The sequence below is a fragment of the Mus caroli genome, chromosome 7, assembly GCF_900094665.2.
Source record: "Mus caroli chromosome 7, CAROLI_EIJ_v1.1, whole genome shotgun sequence".
Taxonomy (NCBI): Eukaryota; Metazoa; Chordata; class Mammalia; order Rodentia; family Muridae; genus Mus; species Mus caroli.
Window position 1 is genome coordinate 34,769,296 of NC_034576.1, and position 12,472 is coordinate 34,781,767.

Consider the following 12,472-nt stretch of genomic DNA (forward strand, 5'->3'; position numbering starts at 1 on the left):
TTCAGACATAGCTAAAGTAACTGGAAAAGCATGAACAAGCTAAGAAGCACGGCTCTCTTTTATTCCCCTAATGGGGAGTAAGTAGCACGCAGAGAAGGCAGGAGAGGTGTTTTCATAAGCATATAACGGCTGATAAGTTTTATAGTGTCGGTGTGTGCATTAGGTGTGTGCGAGGACACAAGGGCTGTGGCATCCGTGGAGGGACAACTTTGTAAAGTAGGTCCCCTCTTCACACCTTTGCATGGGTTCTAGGGGTCAGGCTGGAGTCGCCAGACATGCTCAGTAAGTGCCTTTACCTGCTGAGACATCTCGCCAGCCTGCGTGTTCTTATGACTTCCTGGCCTGACCTTAGTCTACAGGACCCACACGCAGCAGGAAAGCAGTGTCCTGTAAGGTATTCTCTGCCCTCCACACATGCTCCATGGTATGCATACACACAAACATACACACACACACACACAAATAAGTAGAATAAAAAATACAACTTGGATGTCAAAATGAATGTCATTTGGTTTTAATGCAAATACTGTATGTTAATTATCAAGGTGAGTCTATGGCACGACCATGACATCCCCTTTGAAGGATGATCACTGTTTATTTATATTAACTTTCCTTACTGTGATCGAAAGCCCGACAGAAGAACCAAGGGACCTTCCTTCCTGGAGGCAGAAACCGGAGGCAAAGTCTGCTCACATCTCCTCGGATGGAGAAACAAAGTACCCTGCTGGCACAGAGTGAAGACTCCAGCCCTCAAGACCCACGCTTCCTAGCTAAAGCCTGCCCCTCAGTTTTCACAACCCGCCAGAACAGCTACCAACCAGGGAGCAAGTGGGAGACCTCTCACATCTGACCCTTAGCACTCTTTAACTAGGTATCTCTGCATCAATTCCTGCGAAAGAGAAAGAGAGCCAGGACTCAGTCTCCACAGCGCTCCAGGAAACCTGCTAACGCGTGGGACAGTTAGAGGATGGCAGGAGACCACTTTCCAATGTTCAACTAATAAAACAACTGTTGTGAAACCGTTTATCTTGGTGACAAGAGCTTTACTACTTCGTCCATTCTACATTTGGCTTGCTGGGCAGTCTGACAAATGGCAGGGGCTCCCAAAACGCACGTGACACAGGTAACACCTCATTGTGACTTTTATGGGTACATTCCTTAGATTTTTAGACAGGTTCAGTCAATCTTCATTATTTGCTAACAGTACATAAGTAGTGCAGCTTACAGGTGGGCAGTACATCTCTTATTCACTACGTAGTTCCTAGGGTACACGTGCTTATTCTCTGACGGAAGAGTCATGTAGATTTCGTACACATAGGGACTGTGGATCACAACTCGGTTAAGGACTTTGCCTTCCTTCACGATTTCTTCAGTCTTTTTGTCAGTAGACATATTCTTTTCCAAGAAGTCTGAGTCTTTCACATACAGCTCATCTCCTGAAAAAATAGTAAAAATGTATTTCCGTAGAGCACTGTTTCATAACACACACACACACACACACACACACATCAAGGACTTAAAGCAGTGTTTTTTAGATGTATTTCATGGCGAAGCTTAGTTGGTGTTTTTCTTGTTGCTCGTTTTAAATTTTATTTTATTATAAGCCATGTATATGTGTATGTGTGCGTGTATACCTGGGGTGGGGACTGGGGACTGACCTCAGCTCCTCTGAGAGCAGCAACACAGCCTCTAACCACTGGGACTGGCTCTGTTTCAGGTTTTTATTGGGGGGGGGGAGGGAGGAGCATGTGGTGCATATATTCATGCAGGTGGAGGTCAGAAACCAGCCTGCTAGGGTTGGGTCTCTCCCTCCGCCAAGCGTGTGGATCATTACAGCCAAGAAAGCAGGAGGGCCAGAGAACCGCCTTGGTGTTCCTCCACAACTTTCTGCCTTTTATCTCAGCTAGGATTCCTACTGGCCTGGAACTTTACCACTTAGGCCTGTGAGCATCCAGAAATCTGCTTGTGTCTCCCTCCCATCCTGCCACTGCAAGGCTGAGATCAGAGGTGCCTATCACGAGACCTTCCTCTCTGCACCACTTCAGGGGACCCAAACTCGGGCCTTCACACTTGCTAGCCGACCTTTTACTGACTGAGTCAGCTCTCTAGTCCTCTGTGTTGGATTTTAATATCCCTACTTTATGCCTACCTCCAAGATAAGCATTTTCTTGGGGCACATCAAAATTGATGCCTATAGTGTTTCCATTGTCAGCTGTAATTATTTTATCATAGTTCAGCAGCACTGGGAATTAAAACTGAGGCCTTGATGCAGTTGAGGCAAGCACCCCACCAAGTCCCATGCCCAGGCAAGAGCACTGTAAGTTCCGAACTACTTCATGACTCTCTTTATTAAATAGTAATATTAATGTTGGCCTTAATAACAATGATTTTGATGTTTCAATACAAGTTTGTTCTGATAATCTCATGGTTAATCCATTTTTTTGCTTAGTCTTAATATTTTCCTTATGTACTTGCATATGTGCGCAGGCGTGAAGGCCAGAAGTTGACACAGGGGGTCTTCCTCAGTCATTCTCCACCTTACGTTTTGAGGCACAGACTCTCACCAAGCCTGAAGCTCATCCATTTAATGAGACTCCTTGGCCAGCAAGTCTCAACAATCTCCTGCCTTTACCTGCGTAGCTGGGATTAAAATGACCATCAGGTTGGCCTCTAACATGGGTACTGGCAATATGAATTCAAGTCCTGTGCTTATACAGCAAGCGCTTACTGACTGAGCCATAGCATTCACCAAGGTTAATTTAGATGAGTTATCACTTGTATTAAACTTGCTAAGGGTTGGAGAGATGGGTCAGGGTTAAGAACACTGGCTGCTCCCCCAGAGGACCTGAGTTCTGGTCCCAGCAGCCACATGACAGATCACTACAACCTGTAACTCCAGTTCCAGGGAATTGATGCTCTCTTTTGGCCTCTGTGGATATTAAGCACATTGGTGGTACATATACATACAGATAGGCAAACATTCATATACATAAAATAAGAATAAGTCTTAAACCCTGCTAAACTATCCTTCTGTAGGGTGACTAACAAATCTTATCAGTATTATCAGGAACTGAAGAGGCAGATATGAAACACTACATGACACATAGTGCTTAACCCCGACACTAACCAGTGTTTGCCAAACTATAACTGACCACCGACAATCTTCCTAATTCAAATAAGCTGACAGTCTACAAGTTCTCATAATCTGAAATGAAGATGTAAAAGTGTGAAAATGCATGATTAGAGAATTGTGTCCATGCCTAGGAAATATATATATGCATAAATTCAGGATTTCTAGTTATAATAAACATTATGGGCTGGGCACAGTGGTACACCTGTGATCTCAGCAAATGGGGAATGAGGGCAGGAGGATGCCAGCCTGGGATAAACAGTAAGTTCTATGCCAGCCTGAGATCTATATTAGAAATTTTCTCAAAAATAAATAAAAATAAAGACTATGTTTCCTAAAGTTCACTTGGACAAAACCATACAGCCTATAGTCACCTGAAATAAAGTGTCTTAATTGAAGGGCTGCCCAGATGATATGGGCCTGTGGAAGTATTATCCTGATTGTTATTTGATACAGCCCACTGTGGGCAGCACCATTCCTTAGTCACTGGGTCCCAAACTGAGTAAGAAAGTTAGCTAAGCACAGTTCTTTGTGAGCCAGCTAGCAAGTAGAATTCTCCATGGTTCCTGATGTATGCCTCTGATTGTGAAGTGAGTTTGTTGGTTGGAAGCAATGCTGTGTGTGGTAAAGCTTGAAGCCTGTTTTCAAGTTCCTGCCCCAGCTTCTCTCAATAATGAACCATAACCCACGGTCTGACATAAACCTTCTTCCTCCCAAAGTTGTCTATGGTCATGGTACTTGTCACAAGAACAGACTCAAACTAAAAGCACGTACATTTTATGATTCTGACCTCCCCCTCTCCTCCCTCCGTTTTTTGAGACAGGGTCTCACTGTATAAGAGCTCTAATTGTCCCGGAACTCTCAATGTAGACCAGGCTAGCCTCCAAATCACAGAGATCCACCTGTCTCTGCCTTCCAAATACTGGGATTAAAAAGCATGCACCACCACAGTGGGGTGACAGTGACCTTTTAATTACTATTCCACCAGGCACAGCAAACCTCTTGACTAAAGGCTAGAGCCTGTGATTGAGCAGTGGAAGGGGAAAGGTGGAGCTTTTAGAGAGGGAGAAGAGAGGAAGGAGGAGAGGAGAGGAGAAGAGGAGATGGAGGAGACAGGGGAAGATGGAGGAAGAGGAGGTGGAAGGAAGATGGAGCAGAACCATGTGGCCTGGAGAAGTCGCAAGTAGCAACGGCTCTCATAGCTGGGGAACAGAGTACTGTAGTGGTAGATCTGCCCAATCCTTATAAATATCGTAACTGAGTTGTCTGTTCTTTGCACGGGCTTATTGGGGTTGGAGATTTACTGCAACCCTTGACATTAAAGAGTATGTCTGAGAACCACACAGCTGAACAACAATTAAAAAACAAACAAACAAACAAAAACTTTAAAATAAAGAAGAAAAATATCCCTCAAAACTTGTCAGGAAGCATAAGCTTTTGTATTGGGCTGCATTCACAGTTATCAGGGGGTGCATGGGGGTGGCCTATAAGCAGAGGTTAGCCACACCCACAGGCAGAGGCTATGTAAAACAGGCTGTAACTCCTCCCTCTCCGCTGGGCAATGCTGCCAGAACGCCTGGCTGTACCCAACACGAATCCTAATGAACAGGGGTGCTATACTTCTCTGACTCACCTGGGAGAAGATGGATGGTGCCATCAGAAGTTAAAAGTATTATTGGCAGCCATTTCTCAGCTCCTTCTAATGGGCGATCCGAACAAAATCTATACAGAGCAGAGAGAGAGGCAAAGTTGTCAAGTCTTCTTATTTCATAGAACTGTGGTGGTGCCAGCCAGATTTCTTTTGATAGGAAACATTCAGTTGCCTCTGATGGGGACAACCACTGTAAGAGACAAAGGGACAAGCTTTGTAAGATGTATTCAGTCATCAGTCAGATCTGTGGTTGTTACATGGGGATACAAGATCGATTTGATGTGAAAAACATTAACTTATCCAAAGGCCCTGCTAGAGCTCTCCGAGACAGCATAACTTTCAGAGGCCCAGACACTGCCATGTACTAATCGTCCTGCTTAGTCAGGAGGCAGAAGCAGGAAAATTGCTTGAGTCCAGGAGTTGAAGTCCTGCCTGGGTAAGATAATGAGGTCCTGTCTCAGAAAGAAAGAACCGGAGGCTAGAGAACTGCCTCCGTGGTTAAAAGCAGTTGCAGCTCTCCCAGAGGACCAGAGCTGGGTTCTTAGCATCTACACAGGACAGCTCACAGCCACCCATAACTTAAGTTCTAGGGGATCCAATGGGTCAGCTGCATGTGTGTTAAACAAAAATAATCAATAACAACCAAATAATAAGTATAAATAACAACACTTAACAACAATAAAATGCCAATTAAAATATTAATAATTAGTAAATAAAATTTAAAAATCCTTTCAGTCACAAGAGCTAAACCCACACATTACACAGCAACTCAATAAAATCTAATTTTTTTTGTTTTTGTTTTGTTTTGTTTTGTTTTTTCGAGACAGGGTTTCTCTGTGTAGCCCTGACTGTCCTGGAACTCACTTTGTAGACCAGGCTGGTCTTGAACTCAGAAATCCACCTGCCTCTGCCTCCCAAGTGCTGGGATTAAAGGCGTGTGCCACCACTGCCTGGCAATAAAAATCTATTTTCAGACACCAAAAATGCCTAACTATAAGTAAGTAAATAAATAAATACATAATAGAGTGAAGTGAGCCCATCTATCTGCTTAAAGTCAATCCCAGACCAAGAGCACTGGGGGACCTAAGTAGCATCCAGGAGTCTTACTGACTAGAGCAGACTGGAGCAGACTGGAGCAGAACTTGGAAGGCTCACTTAGTATCCGGTGAGCATGTGCCGAGCAGTTCTACCCAGAACTGAACTCCAAAGCTCTACTGACTACTTACCTGGGCCTGATGACGCCCAGGGAAAGAGCAACTACCTGGGAGGTTGCGGACTAAATTCTTGATGCTTACCTGGATCCAAGACGTTTTCTAGTTTTCCCCAGCAGTATATTCCTGACAGAGGGAAAGCCTTATTTGAATGAAAGGAGCTTTTCTACTCAAGTGAGCAGGACCACAGAATAGAACTGCAGGGAAATGAGCCCCCAAGGATGAACGCTACTGTAGACCCACTTGCAAAACATTTTAAACACACCTCAAAAGGGTAAAGTCCATCTCTAATAACTTGACTGCCTTCCGGGAAAAGTGCAACACTAGTTAAAAGAATAGAACAAAACCCTGCATTCAGTGATCTAAAAACAATGCTAACATGCACTCAAAAACTTCAGAGCATGCTGATGTCAAGCGCAGGGAAATGTAGTCCATAACTAAAACACATGCACATACATAAAATAAAATCGTTTGTTAAAAAGACAAATTTAGGGCTGGAGAGGTGGCTCAGTGGTAAAGAGCACTGACTGCTCTTCCGAAGGTCCTGAGTTCAAATCCCAGCAACCACATGGTGGTTCACAACCATCTGTAATGGGATCTGATGGCCTCTTCTGGTGTGTCTGAAGACAGCTACAGCAAGAGTACTCATATGCATAGAATAAATAAATAAATCTTTTTTTAAAAAAAGATGAATTTAAAAACAGGGTCAAAGAGAAGCTCAAGGACTGTGAGGAGCGGGTGTGGCAGCAGTCCCAAGATGGCACCTGGGACTGCAGCTAAGTCTTATGACTTGCACCTGACTTCCTCATACGCCTGAAAATAAGCCACGACCTTCGTGAGAGCTGCGCAGGTGTACCATGATGTTGGTGGTGTAAACAAGTCCATATTTGGTGGAGACATGCCCCTGCCGCCCTGATTGGCTGAAGCTGCGTGCTTGGTGAGGTGACGTGGCCTGCTGTGAGTGGATGGGGGCTGAGAGCATATAAGCAGACCGCCCTGGGTGCCCAGGTTCCCCGTAGCAGCATTGAGGTGTTCCTGCAATAAAGGCTGTTGAGAAGAATCTGACCGTGTTGTTCTTGCTGGTCGAGAGCAGACGCAACAAAGGACAATTTTTACTACAGTTTAAGAGCACAAAGCTATAGATCTCAGCAGGTGATAGCAGAAGGGAGATGGGGTGGATAGAGGGAGAGAGCTATGCTTTAAGTGGTCACCTGGTGGAGGGGAGTTAGCGGAGTAGCTTTAGAGAATGTCTGGGCAAGCACACCCAAGCTTTGGACAGTACTTAAAGGATGAAAAAGGCGTTTGTGAGTGACTCAAGAGAAGCAGGCAGGTCTGCATCCCCCATCACGGAAGCTCTGTAAGCACCTGAACCAAGAGGCCCCTGAGAGGAAGAGTCTAGGTTACGGCAAACTGACAAAACTATCACATTGCCTGGCTCTTCTATCTCCCGTTCTCAGCAGTCCCATTGGTCCAAAGATGTAAAGGAACTATCAACATAATAAAAAGGAAAAAATTCGCTTTATACTTAGTTACTTTTTTTTTTTTTGGTTTTTTCGAGACAGGGTTTCTCTGTATAGTCCTGGCTGTCCTGGAACTCACTCTGTAGACCAGGCTGGCCTCGAACTCAGAAATCCGCCTGCCTCTGCCTCCCGAGTGCTGGGATTAAAGGCGTGCGCCACCACGTCCAGCTACTTAGTTACTTTTTATTCAAGTATTTTTGCCTGCTTAGAAATCTGTGTACCAGATGAGGGCCAGAAGGGGGCGTCAGATCCTCCAGTCCCGAGGTTACAGGCAGCTATAATGCTTCCAGAAATACTATTTACAGTTGAGATTTCATTAAAAAAAAAATGCAAACTTAAACAATTGAGCTGGGTGTGGCAGCACATGCCTTTAACCATAGCATTTAGGAGACAGGGGCAGTCAGAACTCTGAGTTCAAGGTCAGCATGGTCTACAGAGTCAGTTCCAGGACAGCCAGGGCTACGGAGAGAAACCCTGTCTCAAAAAACACAATCAAATATAACAAAGCAAAAAAAACAGCCATTGAGTTTACTCGACTGGAATACTGAGAAAAAAAGATTGAAACGAGTGAACAAAGCATCCAGGTCCTGTGGGAGGCCAAGCTGTCCAACATATGTGTAACTGCAGGTAGAAGAAACAGGGAGTGGCGCGAGAGACTGGCTCAACTGAGATCTGGAGAGGATGCATCCCTCAGAAGGCCAGAGTTCAGTGCCCAGCACCCATTCAAGGTGGCTCACAACCTTCTTCAACTCCTGCTCCAGGTGATTAGACACTTCTGGCATCAGTGGGCACCTGCACTCACACCAGAACACAACTTAAGTCATTTTGTTTATTTTACAAAAAGGAAAATAACGGGCAGTTGAAAACATTTTTGCATAAATAAAAGATGAGCTTGAAGCGGTGGCACACTCAAGACCTCGGGTCCTAGGCCTGAAGCCTAACAAACTGTGCCTGGTGCATTGGAAGTGACACGAAAAAGAAAGGGAGGGAGGGATGGAGGGAGACAGACAAACAGGCGCACACACACACAACACGCGTGTGCATGCAGAGAGAGAAAGGGGTTAGAAAAAGGAAAAAGATGGAAAGGGAAAGGAGAAAGTGAAAGATGAAGGGAACGGGAACAGAGAAACAGGAAGAGATGAAGAAGAAAGAAGAAAGTTAATGACTGAAATCCTATAATGTGTTCTAGAAACCCGAATGAAAACGACTTAGGGCATGAAGTGAATTGGGAAGTGTCCAGATCAGGCAGTTGGGAGCACTGCCGCGACCCCGCTTAGGGTGAGAGTTGAGTCCTTGAGAGCCTAAAGCAAGGTCTCGCACGTGCAACTTTGGTCTGGGGTAAGGCTCGGCGCATCCCGGGGGGCGGGTCCCGCGACCCCTACCTGGTAGCCCACCACCTCGGCCAGGTCGGGCTCCACGCGCGGAGTGTCCCGCAGGCAGCACAGGAGGAAGGTGGTGTCGAAACGGCGGGTGATTCGCCCATACGGGGTGAGCCAGCCGCCCCAGTCGTGCAGCGCCCAGATGTCAGGCGTGCAGTCCAGGTGCGCGCACAGCTGGAGGAAGCAGCGCGGGTCACTGCGCACGCGTGAGCGCCATTCGGCCAGGCCGGCCGGAGGTGACAGTGCCTGACTGGGCTCCTGAGATGCTGGATCCGCGTCCCGCGGCCGCAGGAGCAGCACCCCGGCCTCCTCGAAGGTTTCGCGGATGGCACAGATGCGCAGCGCTACGTCATCCGGCAGCGCCGCGGGGTCCGCGTCGCCGTGGGACAGCCCGGGGAAGGGGGGTTGCCGAGGCGGCTCGGGGCCTAGGCCGAAGCGCGGCGGCGTGTGCCGAGGCGCGAACAGACGCACCCAGTCGGGCGAGCTGTCGGCCGCGTCCAGCACGCCGCCCGGGAAGACGTGCGCGCCGGGCATGAAGCGCTGGTTTTGAGCTCGCTGGAGAAGCAGCAGCCGGAAGCCGGCCGGGCTCGAGTGGGTCCAGCCTGCGGCCAACATCACGGTAGCTGCCCGCCGCCAGCTGCTCGGGCCGCTCATGGCCGGCGTCCTTCAGATCCCCTTTAGGAAGTGGCCGGGTCGTAGAGTGGTGTCCGAAAGCCGAATAAATGTTGAGGGCCTGAGAAAGCCGGCCTGGAGGCTTCCGGAGGTTTGCTTGTGGGAGGAGCGTGGTTCCCGCGCCAAAGCACCTCCTCTGAGTGCCCTGAGCTTCAGTCAGGGTCATTCTCGCCCTGTCACAGCCCTGGGAGCACGGGTGCCAGTGTGGAATGGAAAATAATTTCTAGTTGTGAACCTTTCCCACTAAACGCAAACGACTGGGACTTTGTCCCCTACGCTGGCCTGTTGCCTGTATAGGAGGTTCCAAGTTGTCGGGAGCTCTCTTGAGCCATGCTAATAAACGAATGGGTGGATCAGATGCCAAGTTAGACTAACTGCTCTGTAGTTTGAATGTCTTTGGCTAGTCCCTGTCCCTTGGGGTAGTTTGTCTTAAATTGTAGATGTTATTGCCGGAGCCCCTGAGGATCAGGGAAAATCATCTTAGTGTGATTAGTTCTCTTTCTACGTGAGAGATGTTTAATCCTAGACTAGCAATGCTTCCCCTCCTCTCCAACCTTTTTCCTTTTTTTTCCAGGCTGGCCTCGAATTCAGAAATCTGCCTCCCAAGTGCTGGGATCAAAGACGTGCACCACCACTGCCCGGCTTCCTCTCCAATTTTTTTTTTTTAAAGATTTATTTATTTATTATATGTAAGTACACTGTAGCTGTCTTCAGACACTCCAGAAGAGGGAGCCAGATCTCGTTGCGGAGGGTTGTGAGCCACCATGTGGTTGCTGGGATTTGAACTCTGGACCTTCCGAAGAGCAATCGGGTGCTCTTACCCACTGAGCCATCTCACCAGCCCCCCTCTCCAATTTTTAAGTGGCTGGAGGACTTGCACTTCTATTTTGTTTTTTGGAAACAGCTTGTTTCTGTCTCCCTTTTTGCAGCTCTCTCAGTCACCAGCCCTTGCAAATCCCATCCTAACTGATCACATATTTTTAGGGTTTTGGATGAGTTAGGCTGTATTCTTGGGGCTATAGAGATGGTTTTTGTTTGTTTTGAGAAAGTATTATTATGTAGTCTTGCTTTTTGGGAACTTGCTATGTAGACGACCAGGCTAGCCTTGAACTCACAGAGATCTATCTGCTTGTCTCTGCCTCCCCACGTCTAGGACTAATAAAGGTGTGTGCCAGCCTCATCATTTTGCAGTTGACTTTGGTTGTTGTTAATGTTAACCTGTCTAAAGATGGAGCTGTCTGGGTACTTACTGCATCTCCAGAAACAGAAAATGGGGCCACAGGTTGAGAAGTATCTGCCCTAGTAAGATAACCTGCCGTCTGCTGTCTACCTGTGAGCCAACAGACTATTCTTGTCTAAACTGATGCTCTTGGCACTGACACAGGAAATTTGAGCTGAAATTTATTTATAAATCTATTGTAGAGCCCAGGTGTCATTATGGGAACTTTTTTACACTTATTACTTATATTTGCAAGTGCCATTGAATGCATGTGGCGTCAAGAAGACAATGTAGGTCCTGGGTCATCAGGTTTAGCTGCAAGTGCCATTACCTGCCTTCTGCCCCTTCCCCCAGCCATCTCACCAGCCCCCTACATTAAAAAAAAATCCTCTTTCCTCCAAGTGGTAACAGGATGACTCCTGTGTCTTTAAATGACATACTGACAACTGTACAGTGACTCAGTTGTGTGGGCCTGGCCTAGAGGCTATAGAATGTAGTAGGCAAGAAACAAGAGCTTCAATGAAAAGAATGGTGATAGAATAGGAAAAGGGGACTGGTTTAAAGTGCATTTGGGAAATAGACAACACAATGTGGTACTTGACTGACTATGCAGAGCAATGGATAGGAAGGGGTTAAGTGACCTTCCTTCTAATCCCCGGAGTGATAATATTATGTGTGAGACAGTGCAAGCTTTGTCAGTATACTTGTGTAATACTTGCCAAAGCCAATAAGATTAAAAAGTTATTACTACAGATGCCTAACCTGTTACACAAGAGATTAAACGTTTTCAGGAAGGGCACATTCAGTAAAATGGCTCTGTGGTTTTGTGACCCTTAGTGTTTGGTTTGATACCAGCTGTCTTGTTCCCAGATTCTGGTCACTTCAGAACAAATCAACCAAGGCCTGGAGTCCAAAGTGAAGCAGCAGAAGTGGTACTCATGCATTTATTTTTGTAGTGCTAGAGGGTCATAACCACACCTTTGGCTGTGCTAGGCAAATATCACACCTCTATACGGCATTACTACTAGCCTGTGGTTTTCTGAGACAGTGCCTGACCGTGTAGGCCAAGACGGCCTCAAGCATCTGATTGTTCAAAATCAAATCAGCCCATGGAGTCCTAATGTGCATCTGCACAGTCAGAAAGAAGCTGGTTTTTTAAATTATTTGTGTGTGTGTGTGTGTGTATTTGAGTGTTTGAATTGCACAGAAGTCCATGTGCCTTCAGAGGCTAAAAGAGGTGTCTGATACCCATGGACCTGAAGTCACAGGAAATTATGAGCTGCCCAAAGCAGGCTCTAGGAAATGAACTCAGGTCTTCTGTAAAAGCAACAAGCACTCTTGACCACAAGCCATTGCTCCAACCCAGAAACTGAATCTTAGCCAATACAGAACCATCTCCAAGGCCAGCTCACCACCATCGCTGTCTGCTCGGTAGGCTTTGTAGTGACGCATTACCATCTTCATGAAACCAGAGATGAAATCGCGTTCTGTATTGTAGCCAAGAATCCAAACAGAAGCAAGGAATGTCGACATCGAGAGAGATACAAACACAGAGCTAATCTTCCAAGCTCATAGAACTAACCATGCACTAACTACTCCAAACCGTCGCGGCTTCAAACAATAAGCATTGGGGGCTGGCAAGATGGCTCAGTGGGTAAGAGCACCCGACTGCTCTTCCGAAGGTCCAGAG

The 12,472-nt window shown here is 46.6% G+C and overlaps 1 protein-coding gene across 1 annotated transcript; it reads right to left on the reverse strand.

Moving 5' to 3' along the window:
- Nucleotides 1-492: 492 nt before the first annotated feature.
- On the reverse strand, nucleotides 493-9,781 carry Nudt19 (nudix hydrolase 19). Its single transcript, XM_021167126.2, has 3 exons — nucleotides 8,895-9,781; nucleotides 4,764-4,971; nucleotides 493-1,436 (listed from the first exon to the last, which is right to left on the reverse strand). The coding sequence occupies exons 1-3, from the start codon at nucleotides 9,543-9,545 to the stop codon at nucleotides 1,222-1,224; spliced, it is 1,074 nt and encodes a 357-aa protein (XP_021022785.1). The 5' UTR covers nucleotides 9,546-9,781; the 3' UTR covers nucleotides 493-1,221.
- Nucleotides 9,782-12,472: the final 2,691 nt, after the last annotated feature.

Bases quoted from the DNA above. Each gene is read 5' to 3' on its own strand.
- Nudt19 (XM_021167126.2), bottom strand. From the start codon at position 9,545: ATGAGCGGCCCGAGCAGCTGGCGGCGGGCAGCTACCGTGATGTTGGCC. The intron at 4,972-8,894 runs GTAGGGGTCGCG...TGTCTCTTACAG, and splicing joins CCGAGGTGGTGGGCTACCAG to TGGTTGTCCCCATCAGAGGC. The intron at 1,437-4,763 runs GTGAGTCAGAGA...CTATTTTTTCAG, and splicing joins CACCATCCATCTTCTCCCAG to GAGATGAGCTGTATGTGAAA.